The 25,137-nt window shown below is 43.3% G+C and overlaps 1 protein-coding gene across 1 annotated transcript in view; it reads right to left on the minus strand.

Annotated features, from left to right (window-relative positions):
• adamts17 (ADAM metallopeptidase with thrombospondin type 1 motif, 17) overlaps positions 1 to 25,137 on the minus strand; it is a 124,656-nt gene that overhangs the window by 67,062 nt on the left and 32,457 nt on the right. Inside the window, exons 6-7 of the mRNA XM_056279402.1 lie at positions 23,427 to 23,581; positions 16,596 to 16,639 (exon numbers count right to left, since the gene is read on the minus strand). Of these exons, the coding sequence (XP_056135377.1) occupies positions 16,596 to 16,639; positions 23,427 to 23,581 (199 nt within the window). The remainder of the gene's footprint in view (positions 1 to 16,595; positions 16,640 to 23,426; positions 23,582 to 25,137) is intronic.

Genomic DNA, 25,137 nt, shown 5'->3' on the forward strand with positions numbered 1-25,137 from the left:
AAGAGTCTGGTACGGTGTAGCTGCACAGTGAGGTAATGTATGGCTGAGATTTTGTGCAGCTTCAAAGATCCATTGAAGCCAGCACTTCTGAGGCTAAAGCCCCGGGACAAAGGAGCCCGATCCAGCGCGCCGGGTTTATCGGCGTTCAGATTTGACCCGGCGTTAGCGGCTAGCTCACTGATCAAACAGCGACGTGGCCGCTCACAGGGCTGGCGGCACATCGAGTCAGACAGCCTCAAAAGAGCAGCAAAGCCTCGTCAGGCTTCTAAACTCACAAGCACTCCCCTGCATACAAGCGGAGTTGGTCAAATTATTTATTTTGCGCTAATTAGCCGTTAGAACATGAAGGGCTTTCCATTGAGCGTCTGAATCCTCTGGAGTAGAGGCTCCCAGTGCTGACAACACAACCCAGCAGCGGGCCAGACCTGAGTCAGGCAAGACGCTTTGTTCGGCCTGAAACACAACCAGTGCGCACGCGCGCACACACCAACGTGTGCGCATCCAACATGCGCGCGAACACACAAAAACATCGTTCACCTCAGATTGACCCCGCCGGTCTTGCTGTGAGACAACCCACCTACCCCCACCAACCATATATTAAACACACACACACACACACAGACACAGACAGACACACACACACACAACACAAAGACATGCAGACCGCCCACAGATCAATTCCCAAACCCTTTTCAGCGCACACAATAGTACGTGCAAACAGCACACTAACCCACAAAGTATGAATCAGCTGATTTGCACAACACCCCCCCCCACCCCCCACCCCACCGACGACGGGTCAACAAGCTCTCCATAAAGTCAACAATGCATCTCTCCAGCCATCCGGGCCTCATTCGAATATTCATCCAATCCGCCCCCCCCCCCCCACCTCCACCTCCATTCTCCCTTTACATCTCTGAGCTAGTAAACCAAACACAGGAAATAGGAAACCGCTCCGGATATTACTTCAGCTCCCTGTCTCACCCTCCATCAATCCCTCTGCCAGCACAACACATCTAACCGTGATAGCCTCCCTCCCTCTCGCCTCCCTTTTTGTCATTCTTATGGTGAATACCTTAAGTCTGCACAGCGCTCGCAGTTTTCCAGCTTTTCCTGCCTCGGGGCCAGAAATAAGGATTTCTTTTAAATGTCCATTTGGGTCTAAGAGCAAACACGATCAAGGTGAAACCAAAGACTTTCTGATTTCTGACAAGGCATTTCAAAGGGAAACAGTCCTCGCGTACCGTTTATAGTTTCGGGGTGAGAATTATGTAAGGTGAACTACTCATACCCCTCAAAAGTGCACAAAGCAAAACTGAAAGCAGGATTTCGCTGACGTTTACTTTTGTGTCGTGCAGAAACAAGCAAGAGCAAAAAGCAGCTCGCAAAAGCGATACTGGGGCTCCTCTGGTTAAAAGGTTAAGATTAAGAGAGATATGAAAAGTTTCACAATACCTAAATTCTTTATTTCCCGAACAGAATAAAAGACCACAAGTCACGATATGGAGGAAATAGTGGCACCAACAGACTCCCATCATGGGTCTGTTGCTGTCCTTCCAACATGAATGACAGAGGATGCTACGAAGCTTCAGAGGGCCTGAGATAAGTCTTAAAACAACTGTACAACTGTATGTTAAGAGTACGGCCCTTTAATGCATATAACAGCCGTCGTACATGTGCTCCACATATCGGATGTAGGGCAGGGTGGCAAAACCAAACAGTCCAACCCTTAAAGTCAGGTGGAAAAATGTCCCGTGACCCGATGAAGCAAAGGTAGAATTCTAACTCTTACAATGTGTTTGGTCCAGCGCCAACGACGGCCATCATGCAGCGGTGGAAGCATGATGCTACGGGGCTGTTTCTCTTTAGCAGGGACAGGGGCTCTAAATATGCCCAAAGGGGGAAAACCAGCAGTTCCAGAAATCAAGACGTTTTCAAGGAAACCTCTACCCTCGACAAAAGGTTTGGTAAAAGAAGGATTATATACTTAAACACGCTGTTCAAATGATCTGAAGCACACAACCAAATATCCAAAGGAATGGGTGGATGAATAAAAAGAAAGTGCGGTCGCTTGCGACGGCCTAGTCGGGCCCAGACCTCTATCCTGTGCAAAAACCCTGCGCTGACCCAAAAGAATGAGCATAGGAAGTCCCCCTTCGCAATTTGAGGGAGTCTGAACTTTGCTAAGAAGGAGAGAAAATTCCTGGATCCAGATGTGCTAGGTTGGTAGAGACTTATCCAAACAGACTCACCGCTGTTGTCAAAACAAAAAGGTAAGTATTAAGCTAAGTATTAATTGAAGGCTGCGCACACTTCGCCCACCGAGGTACTTTACTTTTCCATTTTCAAGCTGTCAGAAAGATTTACACCTTGATTTTGATGGTTGCTATATACAAATAAAGGGGAAACAGTCGGGTTTAGTGGACATTTATGTCAGACCTCGAGGCAACAAAAACTGAAACTTCTAAAGGGTGTTCAACGTTCTGATATCCGCTGCTATATATTGTATATCGCTCACTTTCTCAGGTCTCGTGTTTTGTTTACCCTCCCCTCCAGCCAAGGACTAAGGGTCCAGCAGCTTCGATGGGAGCCAATATGAAAACAAACAAAAGAATAAACCACCACTGACTCTGCTCCCCGTCCCTTTAACCCGGGGCCGCAGAACTTACGCCTGGGCATGCAAGAAATACCAATCTACAAACTAAAGTCAAACACTTGTTCGAATGTAAAAAAAAAAAAAATTGCTGACTATCCCATGGAACAAAGATGTAAAGGTCAGAAACAGAGAGGAGGAAGGAGGGGGAAGGTGTGGAAAGTGGGAAGTAGCAGGAGGTGAGGGAGGGACGGGATTTTTTCCTTTTTATGAGTCCCGGTGATTGTAGTTTGGCTCAAAGTGGGTCACACACACAAATATCGAGCCAGCTAGCACAAAGGACAGGAGTGTTTTCATTGCGCCGCAGGATTAGTATGTTTGGAGTATTATGGTATGGTAGAGAATAGCACGGCCATTGATACCCGGGCGCTGTCCTGCGAGAGCAACTACAACACCGCGCAACACACAACGCCGTCTGTGTGTGTCACAGCTGCCATGACATCATTGCTATGTGCTAGCTGATAATATGTGATAATGTGTGGGAAGCAGCGCAAAGGCTGACCTTACAAGAGTCAGGCAGGCTTGGCCAGACTTTACACCATGGCAGCCAATATGCTCAGCTCTCGAGATTCAGGAAAAACGCCGGCAACATTACACTACAATACAAGGGAACTTAGGAAACAATAGTCGGTAACAGCTTCACCAAGCACCAATGATTTATTTCGTCCTGATTACCAAATCAATAACGGTTCCTGATTTTTCTCCATCTTAATTTCTACCTAAGTACGCCTTCATCGCTGTACTAATCCAAATGAAATTGCAATACCATGAAAAGCATCTTCTATTGGTCTGCTTTATCGATATGTTATTGCAACGATAACAGTCAGAATTATTAAGGTTTCACCAATCTCTATTGATAGGTGAAGCTTTAATAATCCTTAATAATTTATTTTCCGTCAAGATAAGTGTTGGAAAATTGATCAATTTACTCTGGACAATATTATGTGGACTGGAGGTGATGCATAGAGATGGGTTGTTGTTGTTTTTTTACCTAATATTTACGCTCCTGGGGGAAGGGTGTCTTTGAATACTTTAAATATGTGTGTCTGAAATTGGAAATTTGCCTGACCTTATCTGAATAATTTCAATGCAACAGAACTTTTTGTACCAACAGTTTTGCTTCTCATCGCAAATAATATTCGATCAGGATCTGGTGGGTCCAAATACTGGAGCCCTTTGGATCTGTTCAAGGGGACGTTTATATGACTTTTTCTTTTTTGGGTGGGGGGGGGGGTCCCATTGTGAAGAACACTACACACTCCCATATGGATTTTTGATGGTCCATGTAATACATCATGCCAGTCCTGAAATTTATGTACCATCACATGTTCCCACTGTTAAAAGAGGTCTTCCCTCGCAGTGTGAAAGACAGGTTGTAAAAGTGTCAGGCGAACTCCAAGCTCTGAAAATTACTCGATGTCTACTCAATCGTAATGGTGCAAAACACCTGGTGCACTAACTACACGTGTGCCTCAGTATAGTATCATGTCAGGAAGATGGACAACTTAAGAGATGATACTGAGGGGAAATAAAAGTCACTTCAAGTTATGACTCTGACGAGCTTTCTGACACCTCCTGAATAAATGACAAAGCATCTGGCTCTGAGAACAGCTACAGTTAGTCCCGTTTACTCTGAATCTCCAAAAGACGTATGTTGTACTTTTCCCTTTGCATTGAAGACAAAGTCCAAAACTTGGGCCGATCCCAACACAGGGATCGCCGGATCGAATCCCCATGTCACCTCCGGCTTGGTCGGGCATCCCTACAGACACAATTGGCCGTGTCTGCGGGTGGGAAGCCGGATGTGGATATGTGTCCTGGTCACTGCATTGGCGCCTCCTCTGGTCGTGATCCTCCCACGCACTACATCCCCCTGCAGAAACTCCTCACTGTCAGGTTGAAAGAAGCGGCTGACAACTCCACATGTATGGGAGGAGGCATGTGGTAGTCTGTAACCCTCCCCGGATCGGCAGAGGGGGTGGAGCAGTGACTGGGATGGCTTGGAAGAGTGGGGTAATTGGCCAAGCACAATTGGGGAGAAAAAGGGAAAAATCCAAATATATATATATCCGAAACGTACACCAAGCGAGTCTGTTAAAACTGTGTTACCCTGCAATGTGTATTACTTGTCATCTCACAATACCACTGTGGTAAGACAAATTCTTCTTCGATATCATATTCTTGGCATTAAAAGTGAAGCAAGAGAAGACAAGAAAGTGACAAGGGTCTCACATCTCACTGCTCCGCCCCACTCTCGCGGCCGGTGACTTCTTCCTCTGTGCTCGGTCGAGTTTTAGCATCAGATTCATTGGGCACAGCTAATGCTAGTCGAAAGTGTGCAGACCCAGCAGACATTTGGACAGGAGCTGTTGCGTTTGGAGTTTAGTGATAATATTTGGACCCATCAGTGGCACTACTCATACTCACCCCCACACTACATATATGGAATAGATAAGCACTGGTATGGCGCACATTGGACAGACACACACACACACACAGGCTGCTGTTGGATCTGATACGACACTAAAGGCAATGCTCTTGCCAACGAAGCAAAACTTCAAACTAAAAGTCCTCTTCAAAGTAAAGGAAGCCAGACATCCACTCACATATTAAACACACACTCAAACATTCAATTGTACATAGACAAGCACGCGTGTACATGTATACACACACATGCACACACACACACAAAAGCTCCCACACACAGAAGAAGACCCTGCACATAAAGTGGATAAAACGTGCAGAGTTCCCTCTCTAATCTCAACGTGAAATGCCGGCTGGGCGGTGAAAGTGATGGGAGAGCTGCTCCTCTTGTGATTGAGAAGGGGAATTCCTTCTCTTATGAAAATGAGCAGCTTCGCTGGACCTTGTTCAAAGGATTATTTTGGCAATGGTATGAAAAGCACAGCTTAGGCCCTGCTGTTTTCAGGAGAAGGATAACTCCTTATTAAAGACCTAATTCAACCATATTAAGTGTGCTACTGCTGTTTGTTTTTTGCTTTTTATTTCCTCTGCATCATTAAGATCTCACTATACAAGTGGGGTTTGAAGGACTCGATGGCACAAGATATTTGTACATATCCTGCACAGTTCTTTACAAACATTCTGTGTGGTCAGGTAAAGAAAAGAGCAGAAATAAAACTGGCTTTTATGGGAGTTAAGCCAATTAACAATTTTGGATGGAGCAGTTCAAGCATTATATGACACACCTCTCCCTTCCTGATGTAGTGATCGCCACGGGTCCATCAGGACCTTAGCATACAGCCGCTCCTACGCAAATGTGTCTGCAGCAGCACCTTCTCATGGTGCCGGCTGTTTTCACAAAGTCTGCTGTAGGGGCGACCGGGTTCCCAGCGGTATAACCGGGTGGGTTGATTGGACTTGTTAGCCTTGGTTGGCAGCCAATCTAGGAGAAGGACAACTCTGACTTCAAACCCGGATAGATGAGGCTCGTTAGCCTTGTCAGGCAGTTCATCTAGGGGAAGGAAAACTTATTTAAAACCTCCGCTGCCTTGTGGGTACACCCATCTATGGGAAAGTCTGAGGAAAAACCTGCATCTGTCTCCATTGCCAGTCGCCTCCCTTATTCTTGCCACTGGTAGTAGGGTGGTCTCAGACAAGAGAGTGGGGTCGAGGATGTGCAACTCTTCCTCACTTTCATCATCGCACACACAAGTCATCAGTCATCCATCACAGGGTGGCTAGATGGTCCTCGTCACTGCGATGGACGAATGACATATGACACACAGGTGAAAAGGGAATGGACAGGTTCACTGTTGCAAAAGCGACTCAAACAGCGCCAAGAATAGGACCACAAAGATCATCTTATCGACACGACTGAAACAGCACCAGAAAATGTGAGGTGCTGTCGAACCATGACAAATCCCACTGCAGCACTAGATTCATTAAGTTCAATGGTGGAAACCTATGTGGGGAAACTATGTCTGCCAGTTCTCCCAGTCTTTTTTGTGAGCCGGGTTTTTATTGATTTTCAAACAAACAATTGGGTACGGGGGGGGGGGCAGACAAATTGTTTCAAAGTCACTGGTTACAGCAATGGTAAAGAAAGTAAAAAGAGAGCTATTGATACACCCTATTATTATAACAGTAATACTAATAATAATACAGATAAATTCGGCAGGTATATGTACAGTACAATACATAGTGGGGTTTTTTAAGCTTTTAGTCCTTGTCTCTGAGCTCGGAAGTTATATTTGACAAAGAGGATTTCCGGGCTTCCACAGTTGCTGGTCAAGCCTTACTGAGTTGTACAGTGATATGTTCAAAATTTACAGTGTTGACAAGGCTTTAAATTTCTAATAGGGTGTTGTGTATGCTCTTTCAATAGTTTTAAAACGAATTAATTGGTGTGCTAGATTCTTAGATGTCATATTCAGATCAGACCGCACCCTACTCCAGTTTAGATTTATATTCAGAGTTCCCAACTCCCTACTCCAAATTAATTCAACTAGTAGAGGTTTAGAACTGAAACCAGTTAATTTGCTATATATCATACACAGATGTTCGGACATATTGTGGCGCAATCCAGTCTAATGTGGGGTGTGACGGGAGAGCAGAGTGCCAGGGAACTCCATATGCTTTTAAGGCTGATCTTAGCTAAAAGTATAGGACATATGAAGATGCAGGAAGGGAAACCTTGTTCTTAAATCACGAATGGAACAAAGACCTGCAACATCCTACATGTCATCACACGTGTTTATTCCAAGAGATGACCGGGACAGCTGAATAAATGGTTGCCTTCCACACATTATATTTAAGTTACTAGAAGAACCCCGCTACAATGTAGCGGGTTGGTTATCCACCCGTCTAAGTCTCCCTCCTCTTCATCCTGCCAGCTAACCGCCTTCCCCCTGCCCCTAACCCCCCCCCACTCCAACTCCCTCCCCCCAAATGCTCAGAATCATCTGAAATGCCGAGAAAAGTGGTTTTTAGCCATTTTTAGAAAATGCATATTTTGCATAATTATGCATAATTATTATAATTATATTTTAATGTTCTGCTATTTTTCTGGTCCTCTCTGGAACAATACCTACCACCTCCAAATAAAAATTAGGATCATAAGTGCATTTTTGCAAAAATGCATATATTTTGCATAATGCCAAAACATTTAAGTCCCAGAAATTTTTTTTTATATAGGTGAAAAAATCAAAGATGCTCAGAATCATCTGAAATCCCGAGAAAAGTGGTTTTTAGCCATTTTTAGAAAAATGCATATTTTGCATATTTATGTATAATAATGCATAATTTTAACTTTCTGGGATTTTTCCCTTACTCTCTGAGACAATACCTACCACCTCCAAAAAGAATTAGGATCATAAATGCTTTAGTTTTCGGTCCCGCTATCTACACTAACACACACACACACTAACACCACACATTCCAAAAATATATGAGTAGATGCCATAATGGTGTGCTAGGACAAAATTTAATGGGCCACCCATCCAAATTTTGACCTTCTTCCACACCTGTAGAGTTTGCAATGATGGGTCTCCAGGTTCCTGGGTGTCACCATCACAAAGGACCTCTCCTGGGCTGACAACACCTCAGCAGTGGTGGGTAAGGCACAACAATGCCTTTATTTTCTGAGGAGGCTAATGAGAGCCAACCTCCCCCACAAGCTGCTTGTCAACTTTTATAGATGCACCACAGAGCGCATCCAAACAAACTGCATGACAGCCTGGTACAGCAGCTCGACCAAAACTGACTAAAAAGCCCTCCAGCGTGTTGTGGAAACAGCACAGGTTATTGTTTGCATTGAGCTGCCTTCACTAGAACATCTTCACAGTACTGTGTGAGGAGGGCTAAGAACATCATAAAAGACATTGCACACCCTGGACACCATCTGTTTCAGCTCCTTCCCTTCAGATCAATCCACACATGCATAAAGAGACTGAAAAACATCTTCTTTCCAAAAGCTGTCGCACTAATGAACTCAGAACATCTCTCCAGTCTGATGAGACTGATGTGCTGCCACCATTGGGCACGTGCAATATTTGCAATATTTACGCATGTCACTTTAAGCCACTTCATATCTGTCCACTGCACCTTTACTGTATTTTTGCTGATGTTTTTGCGCCTTATATGTTGTATTTTATAATTAACTTATTGTATTATATACGTTATACTGCTTATATTCTGTACTTACATTGTTTAGACTCTGTACTTTTTAATTGCTGATATTTTATATTTGTTATCTCTTTTATGTCTTATTTATTCTTTGTATGCACCATTTGAGGTTGACACAAGTGCAATTTCTCTGTGCTTGCACAGTCACAATAAAGTTCTTGAATCTTGGGTCCGAATTTATTGTTAATTGTTCTGTTTGTTATACTAGAGAACAGAATGTTTTGCAACCTGTGCAGTGTAATCTTAACAGATTCACTCATTTTCCACGCAGTTGTACACTCTGGGTCAACCCATGTCCTGAGAGCTCTAATTCGAAATGACCAATAATAGAATTCAAAATTTGGCAAAGCCAAACCACCCAACATTCTGGGCCGCCGAAGCGTAGTCAAACAAATCATGGGGCTTCTGCCATCCCAAATGAATTTAAAACCATAGAGTGAATGTCTTTAAAGTAATCTAGCGGAGGACAGATTGGTAAAAAAAAGAAAATTAAGACAAGGCAATACATTCATTTTAACTTTATTAATTATGCCTTGAAGAAATGTATTCAGATTGTTTCATCTTTGAAAGTCGGTCTTTATCTTGTTCAGAATAGTGCTGAAGTTGTCGCTACTTATTTTATTTATATTTCTATTAATTATAATACCCAGATATGTAAAGTGTTTTTAATCTGAATAAATGAGGGGATAGGAGTATTTGTACTGATGTTATTGAGGGGCATCAGAGCTTTGTCCAATTCATTTTGTAGCACGGTAGGTCACTAAAGTGATCAAATTCCTTGATTATTGGGTGAATGGAGGTGTCAAAGTTGTCTAAAAATAATATATCAGCATACAATAATATGATATGATTACGACAACTAATTTTAATGAGGAGACTTTAGATTGCCTAATGGCTTGTGCAAGAGGTTCGAGAGGTAGACAGAACAATAGTGGTGAAAGTAGACGCCCCTGTCCCATTCCACGTTGCAAAGGAAATGGGGAAGAGATGATGACACCTGTTAGCATGATTATGAAAGGTGAGTGGTATAGTGTCTTGATCATTGTAAGAAAGTTATGCCCCAAACCAAAGTGTTGTAATATTGCCCACATATATTTCCACTCTAGCCTATCAAAGGCTTTTTCTGCGTCGAGTGAAAACACTGCACATGGATTTAGGTGAGTGTCTGCAGCGTCTATTATATGCAACAGCCTTTGCATGTTACCAGATGAAAGGCATCCCTTGATAAAGCTGTTTGGTCTTCATTGACTACAGCATGAGTAACACTTTCGAGACATAAGACAAGAGCTTTGGAATACACCTTTGGGTCACTCATGACTAAGGATATCGGCCTGAAACTTGAGCATTCAATGGGATCCTTTTCTTTTTTCCAAGAGCAGAGTGATCAATGCTGTGTTTTGATCGCTATGAAAGGTCCCGGTCTTGATTGCAAAATTAAGAGTTTAGCAAGTGTACCGACCAAGTCCCTAAGTTTTAAATATAGCTTGGGTGGAAGACCATCTAAGACATGTGATTTGCCTTTATTTAGACATTTTGGAGCTCGGTGCAGCTCATCCAACTCTAGTGGGGCTTCCAAATAATCTTTGACCATCTGGGAGATACAGGGTAGTTGTAATTTATCAAAAAACAAATGTGCAAATTGAATTATTGAAATCATCTCAGATTTCAAAAAATGTTGTAAATGTGTAATTGATGGTCCAGGGATTCATTGTAATCTTGCCATCAGCTTTTTTATTACTGTGATATGTGTCTTGGTTTCATATTCTTTAAGCATAAGTGCCAGCGGATGACTAAGGCGCTCTGATTCAGAGTACTACTTCTGTCTGACTCGATGCAGGATAAATTCTGCCTTTGATAAGGCTAATAAGTTGTATTCTTCTTTCAAAGATGACAGTAGTGTAGACTGATGACCTGTGAAGTTATTTTTGTGTAAGTTTTGGAGTGATTCTATTTTGTTTTCTAGATTTTTGATCTGGTAAGCTTCTGTTTTAGCTAGGGTTGAAGATAATGAAATACAGAAACCTCGAATGAAAGATTTTGTTGTCTCCCACAGCACTTGTGGATTCGGACATTCACTTGCATTCATATCTAGGAAATCTTGTAGTTGGCGTTTGAGTGAGCTAAGGAATTCAGTTAGTTAATGGGGATACGTTCAGCCACCATCTGGGAGCTTTTATCTTCATATTGGGAAGTTCAATGTTGCATAATAATGCTGAGTGGTTAGACGAAAGAATTGGCATTATAGTAATTGAGGTATTTTCTGAAATTAAGGCTCGGCTAACAAAGATATCTATCCTGGAAAATGTCTTACGTCTATTGGAGTAAATATGTTTAATCTCTACTGGTGGTATTCTGTACATGCCAAAGGTCAATAATATTAAGGTCTTTGATAAATGTATTCACCAAGTTGGATGAAAGATAAACTGTTGCATCTGGATTAGATTTATCAAGCATGGGGTTAAGCTGCTGTAGAATGTTCAGGCATTTTTTTCTCTGTAGGTTTTCTGTTTGGACTGTTTCAATGGTTATTTTCAGTTCTTTTTTTACATTACACATTTTATAGGCCTTGTTACGTTTGTCAGATTAGCAATATGTGTTTTCCATTTTGAAAATAACCATTGAAACAGTCCCAAACAACGACCAGAACTTAAAAGCTATTAGAACGACCATGGACGGCCACAGTTTTACATTCTATATTCTGTCAAGATTTGACAGAATATAAAGAATACCCAATTGAGATATTAATGCATTGCACGTTAGTATTTCTGTTAAGCAATGACTGACACCAAAGTCAACATTTTAACAACTTTAATACTATTTTTCAAACAATATAAAATCGCTGCTACTAAATTGTGAATTATTAATATAATAATAAGGCCGTACTAAATTGTCCCTAGGTGTGAACATGTGTGTGTGTGTGGGGGGGGGAGGCTGTGATGGCCTGGCGGCCTGTCCGGGGTGTCTTCCCGCCTGCCGCCCAATGACTGCTGGGATAGGCTCCAGCATCCCCACGACCCTGAGGGCAGGCTAAGCAGTTTGGATAATGGATGGATGGATGGATGGATGGATGGATGGATGGATGGATGGATGGATGGATGGGGTAATATTGTAATCACCTCCATCCACTAGGGAGCAGTTAGTTTGTCCTAATAACATATTGCCAATATAGTTAAAAAAAAGTCTTTCTCTGGCTCTTTTGGGCAGTATATGGATATGCTAGTTTATAACTGAGTTTATTGCCATTAGTGAAGGCAAGCCTTCCATTCTTGTCATTCCCTTTCTGATCGATGTTTCAATTAAATTTCCTGTTGATTCATCGGATGAGGCAATCAATCTGAAAGGTTTTTTTTTTAAATCAAGCCAAATCACACTGTTTTAGGTGCATGTCTTGAATTAGGGCAATATCATCTCTTTTACAATGTAGGTACTCTAGAACATGGATTCCTTTAACAGTGGAGTTTAGGCCATTTACATTCAGTGATAAAATATTCAGTGGTTGTATCAATGTTTTGTACAATAGTGGCTAATGTTGAAATCTCCCTGCCAATCACTGCAAAATCTTACCAATTCTGATAATGTACTAGTATGGAGTAAGATTATGTCAGCTGGGGAGTTGATGGGGGAGGAGAGACTATATATGTACATACACAGGTACAGACTACACAGGGGTACGTCTGTAGGTGTGTGGCTATTCCCTGATGCCCATGAACCAGCCCTCCGGCTATGGGTTAAATAGTGCCACTGCCTAGTGGTTACCTCGGGAGAGGAATAGGCTACGGGAGTAAACCCCTACAGAAAATCAACGTCCACAGTGCTGTTGTTTTTTGTTTTTCTTGCCCTTTTGGATCTGTTAAAGTCGGAGAGTACTGCTGGCATCGTTTGTGGTGGCGCTTCTCGCTCTCGTAGCCCCCCCTTCCCATCCACCCCTGTATGTTTGTGCTATGTTTATCAGTTGTCTTGTTTCACCCCGTTTATTGTAAAGTGACTCTGAGTGTTAGAAAAGCGCTATATAAAACTCAAATATTGGTTGATATGAGACCACTCCACCCAACCCATAGCTATAGTACCAAGCATGCCCACACAGTCAACTAAATATTTGGAAACGTTCTTCACCATCCTGATTTATCTTAACCTAATAACTAGCATTACAAGAAATTTTTAAAAAAAACTAAAAAAACCAAACAAAGTAACTGTCGAAAAAAGAAAACGTGGCTAAACTTATAGATGTGGCACATGTTGCTATTATTTACCTTAAGGTTGCAGTGATCTCAGTATAGTCCCAAAGGGTAAAACCTGTGTAAGACAGAGCAAAGTCCTAAAAATGGAGCTAGCATGCATCCATGTCCACTGTTTTGCCATCTTCTCCTGTACATTGATAAGCACCACGCTTCCCCTTGTTCCGAGGTTGAAGCAGCAGCCATAGTACCGTCGCTTTGTGCAGACAGAATTACCGCGGCACAGAGTTGGTGTTGCTGCTTCCACAGCTTGAGAGGAATCATCTTCCCCCTTTTGTATTGCAGCTTCATGAATGCAGGATAGATGAGAAACGGCTCCAGGCCTTTAGCTGTAGCCTTCTTTGTGATGAAATGTAAGCTCTTTCTCCTCACAGTTGTGCTAGGGCTGAAGTCAGGGAAGAACAGCGGAGTAGTGTTGGGTGCATATTTCACTGGGTATGCTTTACGTGCACCTTTAAGTATATCTGATCCATCCTCCCATCATAGCACATGAAAGATAAGGGTGCGGGGCTTATTGGAATTGCTATCTTGCCTATCACCATGGTAGCACGGTGGCCCAGTGGTTAGCACTGTCACCTCACAGCAAGAAGGTCCTGGGTTTGAACCCCAGGGTTGTCCAACCTTGGGGGTCATCTCAGGTCATCCTCTGTGTGGAGTTTGCATGTTCCCCCCATGTCTGCAGTGGGTTTTCTCCAGGTGCTCCGGTTTCCCCACCATCAAACATGCATGTTAGGGTTAATACTCCTGTTTGTGCCTCTGACGGAGGCATGGCAAGACGAATTGGAGTTGGTCCCTGGGCGTTGCACGGCAGCTGCCCACTGCTCCTAGCTACACAGCTAGGATGGGTTAAATGCAGAGCATGAATTTACCCATAGGCATTGATAAAGTACATCAAAAAATAAAATACACACGATGTTCCCACTCAGTGTCGATGTCTTGACCCTCCAGTGATGGGATCCACGTGGCAAGACTGGCTTTGAGGAAGCCGACTGCATTGGAACCCCCCGTTGTTTCTGGTAAGCCTACTAGCCTTATGTTATTTCTTCGACCCCTGTCGTCCAAGTCGGTCAACATTGCGGTGAGCTTCTCTGTTCCCTTAGTTTGACAACCAATCGATCATCTGTCTTCTCGTGCAGCCACGTGGACTGAGTCTACTTGGTCTTAGGTCCTTTTGGCAGCTGTGGATACTTTCTCAAGTCCAGTGCTCATCTCCTTTACAATTTCATTAATTTTTTGTATGTCTGTGTGTATATTATGTAGTGCTGGAGTCAGGACAGAGTCCACAGGTTCTCTGACTGCCAGGGTACTGACTGCATCTAGAGCACCATGCTGTGTCAAGTTATTCCCTGGAAATGAAGGAGTCCTTACATTTTTTTCTTTATTGGGTGTTGTTCAATCTCCCTTTTCTGTGTCTTTGGCTATTGAAATGTTCATGGTAGGATAGGTGTCGGATAATCCAATGTACGTTGATAGTGAGCAGAGCTAGAAACTATGCTAGCACTGCTGTCGAAGGGTCACGTGATCTTCCAGTCTGTCAGTGAAGCTTGGGGTTGTGCCTTTTGATGATATCAGAGATGAGAGCCTTGGTCTGATGTGTTTAGAAGTGGGATAGAGCTGTTCATATTCACGACAAACAACTTCACGTTACTAGGCCAAAATAATGAGATGACTTACAGTTCATAGAAAGTCAGTGCAATTCTCCACTACATCAATATCACCATATACTCAACACTAGAGCCATGTGCTTTAGTGTCGAGTATATGGAGTATATACACACACCAGCTACATGTCAAGCAATCCATTTTTATGCAGAATTTGACATGAGGAACAACGAAATGAATGGACATGCAAACAAACATTTGAAAAGAATTTCCCAAAAAGTTTTCATGCTGGTTTGAGGCAGAGAAGTTGAAGACCTTAAGTGATGAAGAGCTACGAAGGCAGAATTTACAAAGGAAATGTATGCGATTGCAAACGTTAATTGAAACCAGTTGAAAGTGAGGGGAAAGGGATTTGATGACATCATTCGCAATGCTTCATGGGATGGGTGATTGATTCCATCTTAAAAGATCATTCTTGTACCTTTGTCTTTTTTCTGTTTTTAATTTTTTTTTTTTGTTACTTGGAATCAATTGTAATACGGCCATGATTCATCTCATAGCTGGTGGGATCGGTCCAAGGCTAGAAGCTCTTTACATGGGGATTTTCTGAAAAGCCTAAGGAGAAAATAAATGGGACGTTTACTTCCAGAACCTGGGTTACTGAAAAAATGGGCTGTTGATGTTTCAGCTCTATTCTGGTTCCGGATTGGTTTATACCTGAAGTATCATAAGCTTGAGCCCTGAGCATTTGTGGCCAATGAGCTCAGTCTGCTCATATAGCTTGTGTGTATCTATAGCAGACGGTGGGTGTGAGGGGTTTCAGGATGGTAGATGCAGACTCAGTCTGTTCTATCTTGATGTCTGTCACTGCCTCACAGCCCTGCCAGAGAGAGCTAGGAGCCAGCTCCAGCAGTCTCAGTCCATGTCAATGAGACAGAGATGGAGAAAACACCAACACCAAAGAACAAAAAGAGCTCTGTATTTTTCTTTTGGCTGTGGTGTCTGCTATTAGCAAATGGTCATTGTTGAGGCAGCGTAGAATGTTTTTGGGGAATACAGTACGTATCTTTATACAGGTTATCTTGAAATAAGAGCATGCTTTTTTTTAACTTGTCATAAGCCATAGAATTATACAAAAAGTTGCCGAAGAGCCTTGGAAAACTCATGCAATTTTCCATTTACTGTAACTGAATGTAAGCGCTTTTAATTTGAGAGATTTGTGGGATGGTAGGACTATACACTGGGACATCCATTTCATTTTATTTTTGCTTATGTTCGATTTTCTCACTTTTATCTTTTTTTAAATCCGGATTTTTGTCTTTTTACACACTGTTACTTCAAGAAAGTTTGTGTAATCAACTACAATAAAAAACACACGAGCAAAATGGCTGTTTCTTGTTCAACATTTTTTGACGCTGCCGTCTTCTGTGGTGGTGGTTGCTTCGACATTTGTATTCCTCGATCCCATACAACATTTGTATTCCTCGATCCCAGCAAATGCACATGGGCATTCTCAGCAATTGCCCATGTGCATTTGTTGACATGTACACACTGCGATGTGCACACTCACATGTACAGAGACACAGGGCTTCTGTGAAGGTGAATGACGGATGGTCTCGGGACAAATTACTTTAAGTTCTGAAGCGGGATCCCTCTTTTGCTGATCTTCCTGAGGTTTCTCTCTTTTTTCTTTTCTCCTGCTAAGGTTTTTCTTGTGGAGTTTTTCCTCATCCGAGTCGAAGGTTTAAGGATAGGGGGGATGTTGTATACCGCACTGATTGTCAAGCCCTTCGGGACTACTTTGGGATTTTGGGCTATACAAATAAACTTGACCCGACTTCAGCATTAGCCAGCACGCTGACCTTAGGGAGTTTACTAACATCCTGGTCGCTCTCCCAGTGGGCCACCGTGGAGAATAGGACAGTACAGATGCAGAGAGATAGGACAAGGAGATTGACTCACCTACAGTATCACAGGGCTCATCTTTGTGCACGCAGAAATCTGTCCTGAAAAGGCAATAAGGTACACGTTAATTCAGCCGAGTTCTCTGTTCACTTCACTGTATTAATAGACCTACACCCGGCTCGTCACACAGACTCTGTCAATTAAAAAAAATGACATACATTAGTTCAGAATTCAAACAACTAAACGTGCAAATGAATCCACAAACATACATAAACACACAAACTTGTGTATTGATGCTATTCTATGGTGTTCATAGTTTTCGTTGTAGCTGTGGAAACGGGACAAGCCTTCCACAGGCCACCAGACCGGAGCCAGCAGAGAGCCGAGACAGGCCCTCTCATCCCCACTGCTGCGCCCCTGATGGGAAACCAGACCTTTCTTTGTCCAAACTGTCAATCCACTATTTGACATGCTGTCTTTCATGCTACAATAATGAGCCTGCCGTGGAAACGAGCAGCGGATGCCCAGTGTTGTGTACATATTTGTGCAAATGTGCCTTTACAAATAAATGCAAATACACTGTTTAGAGGCACTAGATCCTTACATAGATTTTTTTTTCCAAGCAGATGAAGAAGACCCTGGTCAATAATGGCCATGATTACACTCTGCTGGAAATAGGAGGAGCGTTTCTCACAAACCTGTCACACTGCTCAGCTTGGTGTCAATAGTTGCACAATGGCATCTGGAAAATAGTCCTAAGCACGACTTGGTTGTCTGCCCTGCGGTAGGCCCTTGCTGGCCTACCGCAAATGACGATAAGAGGGCAAACAGACTGGGCAGAAGTAGGATCCTGCTGCCCTCGACAGCAATTCAGTTTTTAGGAAAGCGACAGTGATTTACACTAAAACTCAAAATGACAAACCCTCTCATAGATTAAATTAATTTTGTGCGTTGTGTTACACACAAAAAAAAAAACTAAACTGTATATACTAGAACTATTTCCAGTAAAGAGCAAAGTGAGGTCTAATGAAATCAGCGATCTGCCAAGGCAAATCTCCAGATATATGAGCTGTAAACAGACACTTCTCATAGGCACTGCCAACGGATTACTTCAGCCTATACTGAAAGTAAATAAAAATCACAATTGGGTAAAAGCGGGGGAAATATGACAGAGTTGGGTGAAACGAATCTAAAACACAAAATAAAAATGACAGAATACTTTCAAATGGATGATATAAACCTGTTCATAGTAAACTTAAGATCAACATAACAGCTGCATCTGTATTTGAAGCTGTGGACGAGTTACTGACGTTATACCTCATAATAATCGGTATAAAAAGAAGACAAAAAGCAAGCAAACTTGGTTAAAAAAGCAAGAAATCTTCAGGAAAAGCCCCTTTCTGAGAATGGCTTACAAATACGGACAGTCCAACGGGCAGACTCATGACACTTAGATGTGTCCTTTGTGGGGGGAAAAAGGGGAGCTATTAGGTCCAGGGAAAGGAACTGAGACGCCGTTGTGAGGTTTAGCTCATCATTAAGAGAGCACAGTGAGACATTGCAGTTTGCCTTCACAAAAGGAAGCGGAGACTCAAACCACTACATCAAAGAATCACAACTGAGGACGGCCTTTCCGACAGGCTGCCTTGCCCCCGAACTGCCGGGGTTAGCAAATACTCTTAACAAACCATCTGGAGGGTCATAATGGGTTCAAATATGAGTTGCCTTTGAACCAAACCTTTAACAAGACTGGGTCAACACACACACACACACACACACACACACACTACACAATTCTCAATCTGGCCTTTACCTACAGGTTCCCGATAATGCTCCTCATGTCACAAACCATAACTTTATATAGCAATTATTCTCCTCCCAGTTCCAGGTCTTGCTCTGCCATTTCAAATACGGTCCATTATTGGCGCCGTCGCTACACATATGTCCCATGTGAAGTCCAAACGCTGACTAGCAGCTATGGAAGACCAAGGGAGGATGACAGCTCTGCTGCATCAGCATTTCCAGTTAAACTCATTCTCTACGAGCACTGATGGGCATTAGTGGTGTCTCAAGTTGCACTGGTCTAAACAACGCAACAACAAAAAAAGAAGAAAAACAACTAAAATGAGATCTTGATAACATGTGGAGTGAGTCACACCACTGACTGAACTCAGATCCCCAAGCAGGGCACTGTGAACTCTTGGACATGGTAACGCAGTTGGACACAGCTGAGTTGCACAACTAAACTCGTTCCCTCTCTCCCCCTTGTCTAATGGCTGGTGAATGGCAGGCAGACAGGAAGGCAGCTAAGCTGGCTGCTTTCCCCCGGCTCCAGGGCCTGATTGGCTGAGTCTCAGAGGTACATTAATTGGATCTGACACAAATTTGGATGGGTCTGTGGATAGATAGACATAGAGAGCAGCAGCTGCACATGAAGAAAGGCAATTTAGAGGAGAGGATGCAGGAAGAAAGAAAGAAAGAAAGAAAGAAAGAAAGAAAGAAAGAAAGAAAGAAAGAAAGAAAGAAAGAAAGAAAGAAAGAAAGAAAGAAAGAAAGAAAGAAAGAAAGAAAGAAAGGAAGGAAAAGAAAATAAATGGTAAAAGGTGGTGCTGGGATAACAAAAAAAAAAGGGCAACAGCAGAAGACGGATGAAGGACCAGAATATAAAATGCAGTCAATTAGATACACATGTACATGAGCTTCAACACTACTCAGATGGTAAAGACGCACAATCGCAACCCCTGTTCACAGATTAGCATCCAAACCACACTTTTAGATTGTTGTTGAGCTCAAACTGCAAAAACTTTTCTCCACCTTTTTATCTGTCGTGATGGCTGTTGTGTGACTACCATAAATTTGGCTATATCAGCCGTCTACCGGGTGTAGAAGCGGTAAGATCATCACTTCATGATGCCAATAGCCGTGAATATGGATAACAAGTTAAGTACTGATAGCTGATAAACTACACCTTACACATACCCAGGTGCCGCTGTGTGAATCTCGCGCAATAATACACAGTTTTTCCCTAAAAGTTAGTCAGAACAAATCACACACATTATAGTTTCTTGACACTCTGCTGGTAAAATACCAAATGGTTTTAAAGTTCTAAGCAGTCACATAAGCAAGCCCCGTGGAAGTGAACCGGTCTAGCTCTCTTAATAAGAAGCTACACACCTGGCCGTGCTCTCTAAGGTCAGATTTGCCAGATTTCCAACCTTTTCTCCATCCGTCTACAACAGGGATGGCACATCAAAAACATCTGCAATTGTTTCTGATCATTTCTGCAACTCTGGGGCGGCACTGAAACGGGTTTCTCGGGTTTTCCTGTCCGCCAGGTGACGTGCAGTGACGTCAGTTGGCGGACAGGAAAACTACAGCCAGGTTGATCCTTGTTCTAATACAGTCCCAGAAAACACAACTTGGTTCTCTCAACTAAGCCATGATTCCAACAGAGGAAGTGACGTCGCACAACACCGGCGCAGAGGATTTAATGGACGGCAGACTACCACACGCCTCCTCTGTTACATGTGGAGTCGCCAGCCACTTCTTTTCACCTGACAGTGAGGAGTTTCCCCCCCCCCGAACAGGCGCCTCAACCGACCAGAGGAGGCACTAGTGCAGCGACCAGGACACATTACCCACATCCGGCTTCCCACCCGCAGACACAGCCCATTGTGTACATGGGGACGCTCGACCAAGTCAGAGGTAACACGGGGATTCGAACTGGCGAGCCCTGTGTTGGTAGGCAACGGAATAGACCACTACACTACCCGGATGCCCAAGCGCTGCCAGACTCTTAATTACATTCACCATAAGTATATCAAAAATGTGTCCCTTTACAGCTCCCATTATTGAGAAAAGCTTTTTAAGCCAACTCCAGATAGATGGAACAGCACCTATTTCAAGCAAGAACTTTTACAAAACTAAAAAAAGATTACAAGAATCACCCATTTGTATCATGTTCTTTAGGTGAAGTATGTCAACGCCATATAAACTCCAAACTAACCTTGAAACCTGCTATTCTGCAGCAACCAGGCCTTTGTTTCCTTGACTCCTTCAGAACAGCTGAACCTTCAGAGAGGTTCCTACTGTCCCAACATGAAAACAATAGAGCCTGCACAACTTAAATATCAACAGCTCCGCGTTCATCCTCAAAAGATGTGGAAGAACGTTTTGGGGTAAATTGATGACGTCAAAAGTCCATTTTGAAAAAGTAAATGACTTCACAGAACAGACAAGTCTGCTCATTCGGACTCTCCTATCATGCGAATTCTTTCCCTACCAAAACTCTGCAGGAATTACCTTTAGGTATTCTGAAGGCCTTATATCTAGACTTCTATAACAGGGACATTGAGTCATCCCAGGCCCGGTATTAAATATCTTGCTATCTCCTCCTAAGAGGCTGCTAATAAGCTGTTAGAGACATATCACAGGCATGCCTTCCATATTACCTTTTCACTCAGTGCCACACTGTATGTCAAACATGAGCACGCACGTACACACACACACACACACACACACAGTTGAGCAAGCACAAGGGGAAACTCGAGAACACAACGACATGCTTGAATTTGTCTCCATGTCACCCTGCTCTCATCCTGACTGCTGTTGGCATGGTACATCTCCTCCCTTCCAACAGATGTTGATCCTGAGCGGTCCCGTCTTCTAAGAGGAAGCCTTATGACGGCAGGGAGGAGATCAGGTTTATAACAAATCTGGAGAACAAAAGCCTCCTCTGTACAAGCACTCCTCTCCTCAGTACCTCCCTCGCTTCCTCCCCCTCTCCTTGGGGCCAGAGGAGACAGGATAGGATCTGACAGCCGACATGAGTACTCATTTAAACAAAAGGATTCCTTCTACCTCCCTCCCTTGAATTACAGCAGGTAATAATGGCTTATCCCAAATTAGAAATGTGTCATGTTGTGCCAGATGCAGCCTTGTTGGAGTGAAGGAGAGGGAATGAGGATTGAGAACAAACCGGCCTTGATGACACACTGATGAATGGCGAGGATGGATGGCGGGGGTGGCGGGTTGTAAAAAAAATCATGATTTTCAACGTTATCTCTATATGAATATGTGTCGTAGAGATGCCATTAGCAGCCATGATGCCGAGCCGCCTCCACTGAAAACTGTCGGTGTGGGAATGTGAAAACTGACTTCCTGGTTTCGTGACAGGCTGCACGGTGTAAGAAAATGTGAGTATCGATGCTGCGTACTGCTGTACGACGCAGTGTTTTTACTCACATTTTCGTATACGATGTAGCCTACTGGCAAACCAGGAGGTATGTTTTGGAGCGGTTTGATCAAAGCCTTTTTTTCCTAATCAAACCTCATAAAGGAGCTGTGTAAAAAATATACCGTTGTCACATTAAGCCTCATTTTTTGTAACGTTTTTTTGTAAAAAGAAATAAAAAAATTCCGTTCTCGTAAAATAAACTATATTAATGAGGCCAAAATAAAGTTCATTCAACTTATTCTGTTCCCAGTTCAATTAAACACAGTTCAGTTCAGCAGACAAATAATCATTTTGAATTTACCCAGAACTCCGCTAACAGGGGGGAAAAAAGGGGAATGATATAGTTCAGTTCCCAAACAAAAACAATGGAATTCCAACACAGTTTAGACCACAACGACGTTCCGACATCTTCGACACATCACGCAGAATATTTACCCCGGCTGAATGACCCGAGCATTCACGTTGACCAGTCGGTCGGTCTCCAGAGGCCGCATGGCCTCGGCGTAGCCAAGTCGTGTTGCATATGTTAGGGTCCCGTTTCCCATCCTTGCAAGCAGTCAGCGGGCCAAGAAAGCAGAAACTCGGCATCTGGACATGGAAAACCTAAAACTGCAGACTTCTGTGGAGAAACTGATGATTCTACACACCTCGGTCGGTCTGCTCCCCCCCCTACTCTCACTGGAAGTCTCCCACGAGCGTTTTTAAGAATGAACGACGATGCCTCATCGCCGAGCTGGGAAATGCCAAGCGGCGCGCATGACGGCACTGCTTCTGGGGCTACAGTTAATAGGATCACAGTTTTCCTCGTGATTTTATTAATGTGGAATCACCAGTTTTCACATTCACAGATTGTCCGCCAGTGATGTCATCAATGGACACAATTTGGGCGACATTTCAGAGACACGGAGAAGACCATTATGACCGCTGATGGAATGTTGACCCTATAACTTATATAGAGACATAACGTTTAAGAGCTCCACCAGGTCAAGATCATGAGATGGTCGGAGACTTGGGGTTCAGTCCGTGGGATGCCATTTTCTGCGGTAAGTAATTTTGCCGTTGCTAGGCAACCACAGAATCAGCTATCAATCAACTTGCGCGCCAGCACAGGCAATAAACAAATTAGCTACATAACTTTATCCATTCAACTTATCATTATTTCTAATTATCGTTAAACAATGTTATCTCTTTATTACCCATTCTCCCACTTCTTTCTCTCAAACACAGAGAGGCGGATAGCACTTGCTTCAGCTCTCTCCCCTCCATCTTGGTTGTACACATTTCAGCTGAGAAGGTCTCACCCTTTGTTCCCCCGGCTGGACAGCACAGGAATAAGCGGCGATGACGCGGGGCGTTTTTCTGCTCAGAGACGAACATTTTTCAACTTCAAGCGCTCAAGGCCTCCGAAAAAGGCGCCTCTTACTGCCAAACACACGTCCGATGTGATTGCAGCCTCACAGTGCTCACGACCAACTTTACAGATGACATCAAAAGATGTATTCCATCCATGTTCCACTGGACCACCAGCCAAGATAAATAAGGAAAGAATTATGAGTTTTAACAATATTCATATGTGCGTGTGTGTGTGTGTGTAACTCTGTGAGGGTGTGCGAGACGGGGGTTGGGGTGGGGGAGGGGTGTTGCAGACATACCGGGTGATCAGTACAGCTGTGTCCACGGGGGGAATGTCGTCCCTTCCTCCGGGCACATGGTTGTTGCCGAGGTATCGTGCCCCAAACTCCTGATGTTGCCACTGGCAGAAGCTCTCCAGGGACCTCTCCCCATGATGGCCCACTTTCAGCTTTTCCTGAAGGATTTACAACACAAGTTAGCCCCGTCTGGCCCTTGGCCTTACGTCTTTTCTACTCTCCTTTACATTTACATCCACCTCTTTCCCTTCCTCTTCCCTACAATAAGTAAATGAAATACTCTGACGCAGACAACCGATAAGGAGCAAAGGGAATGATAAAAAATGCTGAGGTCTAAAAATAGAGCAAAGCATTTATTCTATCAGCGGTGATACCAAAACATGGTTCCCACGCTTTGTGAGGAATAATTTCTCAGGACTTTCACTGCTTATTACCAGTGGACGCCCCAACAGCCTCCGACTGGACTGTGTAGCTTCTGGCTGGTCACTGAACACACGGACCAAACCTCAAACTCTGATGTGCCTCAGCAACTAAAATACGGGTAAAAACATGCAATCTCAGCTAAACATTATGTTGAAAAGGCGCAACCTTAACGCGACTTTACGATCGACACAACTGCAGAAGTTACAACTTCGAAACCCAACTTTAATATTTCCCATAACCTCGATGATATTTCCAGGACATTTGATCAATGACATCATTTTTTTCCAGGTGCTTTCCGTGAATGGTTTATACATTTCCAGGTTTTCTAGGATACGTGAGCATCGCTGCCAAAGTTTTAACATGCTCTACTGATCAAATGTTGCCAAACATCCTCAGTCTCTCCTACTTGTATTGAGATCATACATAATCAAATTGTCCCCCTCAGACATGACACATGACAGAAGTAAGCACAGCAGTTTAACAAGGGGGGGGGTGGGGGGTGGCTCTGAGGGACAAACCCAACCCATGGAGCCCCTTGGAAGTTTCTATAGACACCTGTATGATGGATATGGGATGGCCGTCTTATATTGCACAGTAAATGCTCCTTCAGAATAAACTAGCATGCTACATGTTTCAAAAGGCTTAAAAAAAAACAATAAATATAGGACCCCTACCCAGAGGTACGGAAGCCCTGAGAAGCAAGTGAGAAAACAAATTCTGGGGATCCATTTTCTAAGTTTGCCCTAACTTGTTTTTTTTTTTCTTCTTCTTCTCCCGAATTTATGACTTAAGAACAGGTGAAAATAAAGATTCTAAAGATAGTCTAAGTTTCTTGAATTTTTTTTTTCATCTGTGAAACAGGTGGGGGAGAAAAGTTTTGCCAGGTGAAAAAAAAAAAGGTTTGCCAGGATCATTTTTCTGAGTTGCTTTTTTTTTTTTTTCATCTGTGGAAACAGGTGAAAACTAGAAGAGTGCGCGCAGTACAGTACAGCTCTCCGCCAGGCGTAGCTCCCCTTCTCCGGTGCTCGGGCTAAAGTGAAAAAGCAGCTGAGGAGTTAGCGCTCGATTGCAGTGTGAAACAGGTTTTTCAAAGGTTTTGAGAGGTCCTTGATCATACAGTCATAACTGAGCACTAAACCTACAAGGCTGACAGGCCCAGTAGTATGCGAGATTAGCAACGGACCGATACACGCACACGCGGGCAGGAAAACCCAGTGTTTTTCCTGCCATTGTAAGACTTTTCTGCAGCGCCCTAGTCAATTGAGTGTTATATATGGGAGAGAAGAAAAAG

This window comes from Lampris incognitus, chromosome 4, assembly GCF_029633865.1.
Source record: "Lampris incognitus isolate fLamInc1 chromosome 4, fLamInc1.hap2, whole genome shotgun sequence".
Lineage (NCBI taxonomy): Eukaryota > Metazoa > Chordata > Actinopteri > Lampriformes > Lampridae > Lampris > Lampris incognitus.